At 42.3% G+C, this 13,001-nt stretch overlaps 1 protein-coding gene across 1 annotated transcript; it reads right to left on the bottom strand.

Annotated features, from left to right (window-relative positions):
- Positions 1–7,003: 7,003 nt before the first annotated feature.
- Positions 7,004–8,077, bottom strand: LOC112630045 (glycine cleavage system H protein, mitochondrial). The gene has a single exon (XM_025394079.1). It carries the CDS (start codon positions 8,011–8,013, stop codon positions 7,492–7,494), a length of 522 nt encoding a protein of 173 aa, XP_025249864.1. The 5' UTR covers positions 8,014–8,077; the 3' UTR covers positions 7,004–7,491.
- Positions 8,078–13,001: the final 4,924 nt, after the last annotated feature.

Raw genomic sequence — 13,001 nt, 5'->3', positions numbered from 1 at the left:
GTGGGCCCTAAATCTTATGACGAGAATCCTTAGACAAGACAGGAAAAGAAGAAGACACAGATACAGGGAGAAGGCCAGAGATTAGAAAGATACCCTGAAGCCATCAGAAGGTGGAAGAGGCAAGGAAGGATATTTCCCAGGAGCCTTCAGTGGGAGCTCGACCCTGCGAATATCACCTTGATTTCAGACTTCTGGGCTCCAGATCTATGAGAGTGTAAAGCCACCCAGTTTGTGGTCATTTGTTATGGCAGCCATGGGGAACTAACACAAGTATTTAACCTCTATCTTTAATACTAGCACAGCGCCTGGCACATATTAGGTGTTTTAAAAGAGTGATCCTTGTGGCACATATACACCATGGAATACTATGCAGTCATAGAAAAGAATGAGTTCATGTACTTTGCAGGGACATGGATGAGCTGGAAGCCATCATTCTTAGCAAACTAACACAGAAACAGAAAACCAAACACTGCATGTTCTTCCTCATAAGTGGGAGCTGAATAATGAGAACACATGGACACAGGGAGGGGAAAATCACACACTGGGGCCTATCAGCGGGTTGGGGGCAAGGAGAGGGAGAGCATTAGGACAAATACCTAATGCATGTGGGGCTTAAAACCTAGATGACGGGTTGATAGGTGCAGCAAACTACCATGGCACATGTATGCGTGCGTAACAAACCAGCACATTCTGCACATGTATCCCAGAACTTAAAGTAAAATTAAAAAAAAAAAAAAAAGACACTGATCTTTGCTTGCTCTGGGAAGGTTTTTAAAAAGAGCTAATTAGTTAATAGATAACTACATGGGGATGATGAAACAAAGCTTTAAACTGCTTCCAAGTAACTTGGATTGAATACTATAAAATTGTACTTGATGACTGATTTCTAGTTTGAGTGTTATCTAGGAAGAGAATGAATATTTGTGGGGCACCTGCTGTGTACCAGACACTAAGATAAGTTTTATTCATAAATTACATCACAGTGGGAGGAAATATTATCAATTATAACGGTGAAAGCAAGGCTTTTGGAGTCAAATTTGAGCTCTGATTCTCATTAGCTGTATGACCTTTAGTAAATCATTTAAACTCTCTTAGCCAAAATTTACTTATCTGAAAAAAAGAAAAGTGATTCCTATCTCCCTGCCTTGCTTTGAAGATTAAAGGAGATAATGAATGAAGCAGCTGAGCACAGTGTCTGGCACATAGAAAATTTCAACAAACATCAGTTATTAGGAGCGAACCATGCTGGTGGGTGCAGGACTGTCAAAGTGGGAACTAGGGCTCTCACCTGAGAACAAGAGGTGCTAGATACCCCCTTCTAAGAGGTCAGAGAACTGCAGTGTTTGGGACCAGCTAAGTCCCCACAGGGCTTGCTGAGAAATTCCAATTTCAGCCCCACAAACACAAACCCCCCAACTCCTGTCTCCTCCAGGTGAACTGGGAGTATGGAGACGACTGTCTCTGTGTGTTAGGCCTGCATCTCCCTAAGGTCAAGGAGCGTGGGGGTGGGAGGGGGTGCAATGAATTTACTTAAGGGAGGAGACTAAACTGAGCCTCTGCCTATGCTAATGTGGGGCTGTGGCTATCTAGCACAGGAACGTTGCCAGGCCCCTGGACTAGCGGAGGTTCTGAGTCTTCCAGGACTTTCAGGTTTCCGTGATATACCAAAGCTTGGAAGGAGAAATGCCTTCCCCAGTTCCCTTCATTCCTGTCTGCAACCCGTGACAGACAACCCCAGTATTCCACACACCCCAACAAGGCTGCCTAGTCAGGGAGGGGACCCTTGGCAGCAAGAGGCTGTTAGGGGCTCAGGGCTGCTTCTGTCAGAGGGCTGATCTGGGGAGAGCAAGCTGAAGCCTGATCTCCCACACCACAGGCAAAGCAGCAGGAAGACCTTCAGGGGCCCTCTGCGGAACCAACAAACGGGTTTCAAGAAGAGCCCATATTTGGACGCCTGCCATACCCTGGAACAAATGGCCCGTCGTCATCAAATGGAGGAGCTGTGGTGGCCAACAGAGAGGATTACAAGCTTATAACAGGCATCCAAGTAAGATGAGACCTGCCTCTCTTTCTCCTCCTGCCCCCAACGCCAGCGCAGTGCATGCTGGGAAGGGGGAGGTGTTGGGGGAAGCTGAGGAGGCCAGACCGCCCTCCCAGCGGTCCTGTCAGCCTGGGTTGCACATGAACATCACATGGGGAAGCTTTCAGGAATTCTTCATGAGCCCAGATATTCTGGTTTAACTGGTCTGGAGTGGAACCTAGGCACTGACATTTTTAATGAGCAGCCGAGGCCACGAACCACTTCTCTAAAGCCGAAGTAGTAGCCTGTGCCGCTGGGGGAAGGTGTAGGCTTGCAAGAATTCGCAAATACAAATAAAAGTATCATATGACATTTCCGTTGAACACTTATTTGTCTATCTAAAATTCTAATTTCACTGGGCATTCTGTATTGATAAAATATTTATAGTGACAATCCTAGGAAGGTAGGAAAAATATTTGGATTGCGTAGAAGATTGAAATTTGAAAATGAACAAACAGGACAGAGTCTTAAGGATCAAAAGTAACTGTTTAGTAATAAAAGGTGACTGCAGTGTTATGGAATGGGGCTGAGCTGTCAAGAAAGGAGATGTTACCAGGTGAAAAATAGGGGGATTTGACATAAGTACACTGGGGGCAGTTGCAGAAAAAATAAAACCATTTCATATTGATGCCCCTAGTGAGTTGAGCCTCCCAGTAAACCAGTTATGTCATTACAACCAACAACCTTGCAGAAGGGATGAGAGAATGGAAGCTGAGAGAATTGACGTGATTTGTGGAAGTTCAACACAGCTTGTAAGTGACAAGCCAGGATTTGAGCCAAAATCAGTTTGTCTTTAAAAAAACAAAAAGGTAGCAAGTTGTTTCTTTCTTTCTTTCTTTCTTTTTTTTTTTTTGAGATGGAGTTTCACTGTTGTTGCCCAGGCTGGAGTGCAATGGCTCGATCTTGGCTCACTGCAACCTCCACCTCCCAGGTTCAAGCGATTTTCCTGCCTCAGCCTCCCGAGCAGCTGGGATGACAGGCATTCACCACCATGCCTGGCTAATTTTGTATTTTTAGTAGAGACAGGGTTTCTCCATGTTGGGCAGCCTGGTCTCAAACTCCTGACCTCGGGTGATTCGCCTGCTTCGGCCTCCCAAAGTGCTGAGATTACAGGTGTGAGCCACCGAGCCGAGCCTAGAACTTTGCTTTGATACTAGTAATACTAGTAGATTGCTTCCCTAAAACAAGTAGGGAAAGGAAGCAAAAAGTCCAGAGAAGCGCCCCCCCCCACCGCCCCCCACCCTCTACCCCCATTAAAGTACAGAGTGAAGAGAGGCAGGGACTGGGGCTGTACATTTTGGACCCTACAGACTGGTCCTATCCCTGGCCTTGCTGCCATCTGTAGGTGATCAAGGTGCAAGCAGAAGACCCTTCTGTCTCCTCGTCCTCTCAGCTGCTGAGCACCCAAATGGGGGGAGCTGCATGAACGTTTATTTGGCGGTAAGTTCTGCTGCTCCATCATGATGTCTCCTGCTTACATTTCTGTAATTAAATGTCATCTCGTTGTGCCTGTACTTGTTGTGCTTAAGCCCCAAGGCTGTTTTAGTAAAGGGTACAATTTTGTAAATCAAATGGAGAAAAATAAACAAAACCACCTGTTCTGCGAGACAGTGTGCTGCCAAGCGTGGAGCTCTCCTGTCCCTCCCTGCCTCCCCCAGAGTCCAGGAGGGGAGGGCAAGAGAAGCCCCCAGGATGGGGGCTGAGGAGTGTAACCACATCAGTGAGGGGTACCTTGTCCCCATTCAAAAGTAACTCTTTAGTAGGGGGCTCCCCACCGCAGGGCCTTGGCTTTGGGTGGGCCAAGAACAGCTGTCGTGACAGGCAGGGACAGCTACTCAGGACATGAGGGAAGTCAGGCTGCAGAAGGTGGACAGCCCAAGAATTCCCTTAGGCTCACATATGGGAAAGCAAAACTTATGATTGAATAATGCCAGCCTTTGCCTTGCCCCTTCTCACCTCCTGTTAAACAAAAAGCTGTCTTTTCCCTCTCAGCGTCTCTCTTTCCTCCCCCATATGGAGAATTCTGTGTTTGCTAGCCTGTCTCCTGGGATTTCAAGATGTGGCATAAGAGTAGGTACAGAGAGACAGGACAAGAAACATAGGTAGGGAGAGAGGGAAACTAAACCCACTAGGCTTGTGGGCTGGGCTTTGGGGAGCATTCTTGGTAGAGTTGAGAAGGAGATACCAAAGCAGTCTTAGGTTGGGAGAGAAAGGGGTTTGTTTCTCCTCTGAATAATTTATTGAGGAGAACATTAACATAACATAAAGTTAACCAGTTCCACGGGAACAATTCAGTGGCATTTGGCATATTCACAATGTTGTGCAACCATCCACCTCTGTCTCATTCCAAAATGCTTCCATTGCTCCAGGTAAGGGTATTTTAAGGTGTGTTGATATGGACTATGCATTTGATCCTTTAATGTTTGTCAAGGGACGGAAGTGAATATTGGAGTATATTTTTAATAACTGTTGACTTGCAGACTTTAACCTATCAAAACTGGGTCAAGTGGACCCTAGGGGTTATTTGGGTTCTGTACAGCCATGGCCCCCAGGGCAGGAGACCTGTAGGAGTGCCTCACCCACCACGACATTAGGCTCTGTGCTCCCAGGTTTCCTACAGTGACCTTGGTACCTTGGTATTCTTAATGACCTTGTAATGATATTACCAGGTTACATGTTGGTGGGTGGGATGCACTTTGTGATATATCCTGTACCTATGTGCTCTAAGACTGAGAGTCTGACCTCAGTATCCTCCAAGAGAGGACCCCACCAGCAGCCTTGGAGTGTGAGCTTTGGGTTATCTCAACCCCTGAAGCAAGCTGAACTACTCATTCTTTTTTTTTTTTTTTTTTTTTGAGACGGAGTCTGGCTCTGTCGCCCGGGCTGGAGTGCAGTGGCCAGATCTCAGCTCACTGCAAGCTCCGCCCCCCGGGTTTACGCCATTCTCCTGCCTCAGCCTCCCGAGTAGCTGGGACTACAGGCGCCCGCCGCCTCGCCCGGCTAGTTTTTTGTATTTTTTAGTAGAGACGGGGTTTCACCGTGTTTGCCAGGATGGTCTCGATCTCCTGACCTCGTGATCCGCCCGTCTCGGCCTCCCAAAGTGCTGGGATTGAACTACTCATTCTTTTCCAAACATTCCCTGAAGCCTCCCACCGTTATCCTTCCCAGTGTCTACACCAGCTTCCCCCCCATTCTTTACTCCCAGATAACCAGATGCTAACAGTTTTTAAATTTTCTTATTGCTTATATAATATCTAATATGTGATTATACACACATGCTTCAGTACATGTACTCTCTCTCTCTCTCTGTCTCTCTGTCTCTACATATTTGAGTTTTTTGTTGGATTCATTGCTTGCTTTGGAAAAATTGGATCATGTATTATCTGCATCTTCTATCTCTCATTCAAAAATATCTCATAGAAGTTCCTCTCAGTCCCCTGGTATGTTTCAGATTCATTATTTGTGTTGGCAGCATTATAATCCATAATGAGGCTCCTTCATAATTTATCCAACCCTTTCTCTATTGATGGGTATTTCCTCTGTTTTAAGTTTCTGTCCCTCCAAACAATGAAGCAATATTGTTATACATATATCTTTATATACCAATGCTTTTACTTCTATTGAATGAATTCCAGGGTTGAAAGTCATGTGTATTTTAAAATTTAGTATATATTGCTTTCAAAAAGGCTGAAACATATTTTCATCAGCAAAATATAGAGTACTTTTTACCCTCATCCCTAGTAGCAACAGTTGCTGTCCCTCCTTTTAATTTTTTTCTAGTCTTATATTCATGAAGCCATATCCATTGTAAACTTAATTTGTAATTTGCTGTCTACTGGTGAGCATGAGCATCTTTTTCAACTGTTTATTGGGCAGAGGGATTTGCTTTTTCTGTGTATGTTGTACTTTAATACAAAAACTTTCTTAGAATGTAAAAATCTGCTGGGCTTATAATTGGGATTGCATTAAATTTTTAATTTTGGGGGGAATTAATTTTTTATGAGATTAACTCCTCTCAACAAATTGCATAGTATTAAAATATATCCCTGTTTTTTTCCCCCCATAGGATTGTTGTTCACATAATCCTGTACCTCTCTTTTATATTTATCCCTCAATGTTTTATAGATTTTAGCTGGGTGCGGTGGCTCACGCCTGTAATCCCAGCACTTTGGGAGGCCAAGGTGGGCACATCACTTGAGGTTAGGAGTTCGAGACCAGCCTGGGCAACATGGTGAAACCCCATCTCTATCAAAAATACAAAAATTAGACAGGTATGGTGGCAGGTGTCTATAGTCCCTGCTACTCAGGAGGCTGAGGCAGGAGAATCGCTTGAACCTGGGAGGTGGAGGTTACAGTAAGCTGAGATTGCACCACTGCACTCCAGTCTGGGCGACAAGAGTGAAACTCTGTCTAAAAACAAACAAACAAACAAACAAACAAAATTTTTATAGATTTTTATCACTAAAATATTTTTCTCATTTATATTTCTTGATGAATATGCTATAGCAGATGTTTTATTTTATATGCATTTTGATAAACTTTGCCACCTTGCTGAAGTCTTTATTAATCTGAGTGGTGGGTTTTTTTTTTTTTTTTTTTTTTTTTTTTTTTTGGNTTCTCATTTATATTTCTTGATGAATATGCTATAGCAGATGTTTTATTTTATATGCATTTTGATAAACTTTGCCACCTTGCTGAAGTCTTTATTAATCTGAGTGGTGGGTTTTTTTTTTTTTTTTTTTTTTTTTGTGATGGAGTCTCACTCTGTCACCCAGGCTGGAGTGCAGTGGCGTGATCTCAGCTCGCTGCAACCTCCACCTCCCAGGTTCAAGCGATTCTCCTGCCTCAGCCTCCCAAGTAGCTGGGATTACAGGCGTGGGCCATCACGCCCAGCTAATTTTTGTTTTTTTTTTTTTTTTTTTAACGAAGAAGTATTTTATTATTTTGCTGCAAAGCTGTTGCTTCACCGTATAAAAATAGCACCAGCAAATGCAGTGTATTGCAAAATCAAGATAGTGGTGTGTCATCTAACACTGTACAAGCAACAAAAACCTCTTCACTCCCAGTTATTTCCAATGGAAAGGTCATTAAGTATTTCATCCCAAATCCAGGCAAGTTACAATATTATATAAGGCTTAAGAATAACAACGTTATCTTTGAATTATGTAATTTTTAAAACTAGTTTTTACCATGGATAATATAATGAATTCTGAACACTAGAGCCTAGTCTAAAATCTATAATCATTACAAAGTTAAAGGACATTTTCCTTCATTAGCAGCGTTAACAGTAGTTTTTTTCTTCCCCATTGGTAATGCTATAAGTTGCTATTCTAAGTCTTCTATCCACCACTAATTTAAGACAATCTGCTGGGTTGCGGTATTTCATACTAGTTTATTTAGGGGTTCCATTTTCACTCCTCAATAGATTTGATGTATTTCTCATATGCTTCTTCACTCATAAGTTCATCTAGTTCTGAAGGGTTACTCAGTGTCATCTTGATCAGCCAACCATCTTCATAACAAGATTTGTTTACAAGTCCTGGATTTTCTGCAAGAGCTTCATTAATTTCAGTTACTTCTCCTGATAAAGGAGAATAGAGTTCACTAGCAGCTTTCACACTTTCCAAAGCACCAAACTCATCTTGTTTGTTCAATTTTGTCCCAACTTCAGGTAGACTACAGTAAACGACATCTCCCAATGCTTCCTGTGCAAAATTGCTGATTCCCACTGTTCCAATACCATTTTCTGTTGTTATCCATTCATGTTTCTCTGTGAATTTACGCACCGAGAGCAGAGCGGGTCGCGTGCGCAGTGTCCGAACGGCGCCCGCCCCCAACTGCCAGGGCCTCAGCGGGCAGGGCGCGGCGGGTGACTGGACCGCGCGCAGGGTGCAGAGCAGGTCCCGCACGCTCCGCACCACTCGCAGCGCCATGTTCGCAGGGACGGGGGTCGCAGCGCTACGCCTCGGCCACCCGCGCCGGGAGGCGGGGCGGGGAGGGGCCTAATTTTTGTATTTTTATTAGAGATGGGGTTTTGCCACATTGGCCAGGCTGGTCTCAAAATCCTGACCTCAGGTGATCCTCCCGCCTCTGCCTCCCAAAGTGCTGGGATTACAGGCATAAGCCACCATGCCTGGCCTAATCTGAGTGTGTTTTTTTTTTTTTAAATTAGTTTCCTAGGTTTTCTAAGAATGCAGTCATGTGATTAATGAAAGAAAATATTGTCAAATATTTATGTCAGTTATTCAATTTTATATTCTTATTGTATTTTCTAAAAACCTCTAAGACAATGTTAAACAGTAAAGGTAAAAGCAGGCATAAATCTGGAAAGAAAAGATAGAATCATGAGCAAAAACAAATATTGCAATACTTTGTCACTTCTTTCAAATGTTTACACTAATTATTCCTTTTGCTTACCTTATTACATTTGTTTAACTCTCTAAGTCTCTAAGAAAATGTTGAATTAAAATGGTAATAGTGGGTATTCTTGTCTGATTCTTGATTTTAATTGAAATGTTTTTGGTGTTTTGTTTACTAGAATATTGTCTATTGTTTTTTAATTAAGAGATTTTATTATATCCAACAATCCTAATTTTTATTTTACTTAAAGCTTTAATAGGAATAGCTACTGAATGTTATCAAGTGCCTTTGCAGAAACTACTGATAAGATGATACGGTTTTTCATCTTTAATTTTTTGATAAAAACACTTCCATTGATATATTTCTTGATGTTGAGCTTTGTAATACTAGAATAAATTCTCCTTACTGTAGTGTATTAGTCTTTTTGCTACATTGCTAGATTCTATTTGTCAATATTTTATTTAGGATTTTTGCATCTCCAGTTATAAGTGTTTGTCTATAATTTTCCTTTTTATGCTGTCTTTATAGGGTTTTAGTGTTAAAATTAAGCTTGGTTTGTAAAATAAATTCAGAAGCTTCCATTTTTATTCCTTGGTCTAGAATATATTGATAAACATTACTATTATCTATTCTTTGAAGATTAGAAAACTGAGTTGTGGACTCCTCTTTCCTGACACCCTTTTCAATGGTAGATCTTTAATAATCTTCCTGATCTGGCCCAATATAATTATTTATTCAGGTTTTCACTTCTTGGATTAACTTTGGTAATTTCCTTTAGATCTTCAACTTTGTTATCATGGAGTTAGCATGTAATACGTTCTTACAATTGTTCAAATCTCTTCTGTGTCTGAGACCATGGCTCTTTATTCATTCCTAATCTTGTCTTTTTGTTGTTGTTGTTGTTTTTTCTTTAATTAGATTTCAGAGAGGTTTATCTGTTTAGTTGAACTTTTTAAGAATTGGCCTTTGGACTAGGTGTGGTGGCTCACGCCTGTAATCCTAGCACTTTGGGAGGCCAGAGGTGGTTGGATCACTTGAGGTCAGGAGTCTGAGAACAGCCTGGCCAACATGGTAAAACCCCATCTCTACTGAAAATACAAAAATTAGCCGAGTGTAATGGTGTGCACCTGTAATTCCAACTACTCGGAGGCTGAGATAAGAGAATTGCTTCAACCCGCGAGGCAGAGGTTACGGTGTGCCAAAATAGCACTACTGTCCTGCCCTCCAGCCTGGGTGACCAAGTGATACAAAAGAATTAGCCTCTGGATTTGTCGACAGTGTCTCCTGTGTTTTTGTTTTTTGTTTAGTTCACTCCGTTTTCATGTTTATTAATCCTCCTTTAGAATAGCTTTTCTGCCTCAATTTCCTCTCCCTCTCCAGAGAAGTTATGATAAAATAAATGCTTTGACTTTATTGTTCTGTCCTTCTCCCACTTCTAGGTTTTGTTGACATACAGAAGAACTTTTCAGTCTAGATTACCTTTATTAGAATTTACTTGGAGTATTTATTGCCTATTTCAGGAATCCTTATTTAGAACTTGTATTACACATTCTTAGATAGTCTATCACTATAGGTTTAGATATTCTACGTATTTATATAAAAAGCAAGCATGGCTCGCTGCTATTTCCTATCTTATTCTTCTTCCGTAATCTTGAGTTATCTGTTCTGATTCATCTGTTGTTTCACCAGAGTCTTTTTTCTCTTGTATTGTCCCCAAATAGGTATGAGAATAATATATTCTCTGAATTCTTGCATACCCCAAATATCTTCCTTTCTTGCTGATATATGAAGGATATCCTGGCTGGCATAGTCCTTTTTTCTCAAGAGTCCATAAATGTCACTCCACTAACTTCCAACACAGCAATGTTATGTGTCAATCTGATTCTTCTTCCTCGTTCTTTTTATCTGTGAATTTTAAAAATTTATACTGCTACCTGTGGAATTCAGAAACTTTACCAAGATATGATTGTGTGTCTTTCTTCTTTAATCTACCCTAAACCAGTGAAACCTTCCAACATACTTTCTGATCCTTCTTTTTATTTTTATTTGTATTTATTTATTTTGAGACAGATTTTTATTTGTATTTATTTATTTTGAGACAGATTCTTGCTCTGTTGCCCGGGCTGGAGTGCAATGACACAATCTCGGCTCACTGCAACCTCCGCCTCCCGGGGATTCTCCTGCCTCAACTTCCCAAGTAGCTGGGATTACAGACACCTGCCACGACGCCCGGCTAATTTTTGTATTTTTAGTAGAGATGGGGTTTGACCGTGCTGGCCAGGCTGGTCTTGAACTCCCGACCTCAGGTGATCCTCCTGTCTCGGCCTCCCAAAGTGCTCGGATTACAGGCGTGAGCCACCGCGCTCAGCCTCTGATATTTCTTTATCCACAGGAAATGTTCTTGCACTATCGTTTAATTGTTGCCTCTTCCCACCTGTTTCTTCATCTGGAATTACTGTTTTCCTGTGCAGTGGACATCTTGACTTGATCCTCAGGCCCTCAGTTGAATCTCAACACTGACTGTTCTACTCTTCACCTAATTCAATTAGTTTTCATTTGAAAAGTCATGTTTATTTGTTTAAATTCCAGGTCATCTTTTAAGGACTTTTCTTAAATCTCCTCAGTTTCTCGTTATTTTTATTTTTGTAGAGGTCATAGACTTGTCTCCCCCAGTAGCTCCAATTTTTGATGAGTACTTCTTCTGTCCTGATTGCTTTGTTTGTCATTTTTCTCTCTCTCTAGCTGTTGTCCTTCTGTGATGTGTGTTTTTCCGTGTTTACTCCTTGGAGCTCAGGCATAGCTGCTAAGAATCTGATGTGGTCTCATATCCAAGGCAGGAGACGGCCTTGTGGTCTCAATCCTAAAGGCCAGCAGTGGAGCACATAGGGGTTGTTGGACACTTGGGAAGGTACCACAAGAAGGAAAGCTTTATGTTTTATTATGTTTCCTATTGTTCATGAGCTCCCCACCTCAAGGATGAAATGGCCTCAACTTCCCTTTTCAGCCCTGGAAATCAGATATGCCTTTCCAGCAGATGAGGATGTTCCTCAGGGATGGGGAATCCCCTGGGGCCAGCTTTCCGAGGAAACTCTGTTCACATCCTTACCTGAGTCCTTCAGACACTAGTGCCCAGGCTCTCATATAGCCCAGAGGGGAGAAGCCACTAAACTGTACAGGTGCCCTCTGATCCGCTCCTACCGTATGTCTGGATTATGTAAGACAGTCAGGCTGGAATTGCAGTTGCGAGGGGAAAAAGTTAGGACATGTTAAATTACCATGTTCCTGTATTCCTGCTGATTTCTTCAAGTTAAAACTCTTCCCATCCTTAAAGGATGTTCCCACAAAAGCCACTTCCTACGTCCTTCTTGATCCTCTTGTCTCATGGTTCGTTTCTCAACCCTGGCCACACCCTAAAATCTCCTGAGGAACTTGAAAAAAATACTAACACCCGGGTCTGCTCTGGTCTAACTGATGTGGAGTGCAGTCTCGACTTTGGGATTTTTATTTTTTTTATTTTTATTTTTTTTTGAGACGGAGTCTCGCTCTGCCGCCCAGGCTGGAGTACAGTGGCGCAATCTCGGCTCACTGCAAGCTCTGCCTCCCGGGTTCACACCATTCTCCTGCCTCAGCCTCCCGAGTAGCTGGGATTACAGGAGCCTGCCACCACGCCCGGCTAATTTTTTGTATTTTTAGTAGAGTCAGGTTTCACTGTGTTAGCCAGGATGGTCTCGATCTGACCTCGTGATCCGCCCACCTCAGCCTCCCAAAGTGCTGGGATTATAGGCGTGAGTCACCGCGCCCTGCCAACTTTGAGATTTTTAAAGCCCTTCATGTGGCTCTAACAGATGAGTCTGACATGCAGCAGGGGTTGAGTATCTAACCTGGTGTGATCATTCCCCCGTCCTTCCTCCCAGCGTTCAGTCTTTCTTATATCTTAACTTTTGTGTGCTTACTTTATCTTCCTACTAGTAAATGTCTTGAGCCCACATTCCCTTATTCTCTCAGTAATTCAGTCATCCACTTCCTCACTTCATTCATTTAACAAATATTTAGTACATGCCATCCTCCAGGCAGCAGGCCCTGAAGATTTAAAGATAAATAGGAGTCTCTGTGTAAATATATTTACAGACTTGTTTGGGTTAATATTTTGCAAATGGACATGAATTTTGTCCTTGTGCTTCTCCTTAAAACAGACCTGGAGAAAGCTGCTATAGACTGCTCAGTCACTCTGCCCTGACAAGTGTTTGTGAGGAAAAGTGCTATTGCAATTTCAATTTTAAAAATCCAGATAAATAAAGGTGGCGGTTCCAACTGTTGGCAGAGACAAATGGGAAAAGCCAGAAAGATCTGTGAACAGGAAAGTCTCAAAAGTCACATAGCATGCAGACTTGTGTCTCAAACATCTGCTTCTCACTAACCTAGAATCCAAACTCCCCCAAGAAATTGATAGCAAGATTCCCTTTTCTTGCCACAGATTTCTCTTTTTGCCCCCTGACTGGGTATAGTTTGCTCTGAGTCATAAACATGAAAAACCATTTCTAAGTACTAAGGTTCTGGTGCA

The sequence above is a fragment of the Theropithecus gelada genome, chromosome 8, assembly GCF_003255815.1.
Source record: "Theropithecus gelada isolate Dixy chromosome 8, Tgel_1.0, whole genome shotgun sequence".
Taxonomy (NCBI): domain Eukaryota; kingdom Metazoa; phylum Chordata; class Mammalia; order Primates; family Cercopithecidae; genus Theropithecus; species Theropithecus gelada.
Note: the sequence above shows the minus strand (reverse complement) of the source record. Positions and strands in the feature narration are given on the sequence as shown.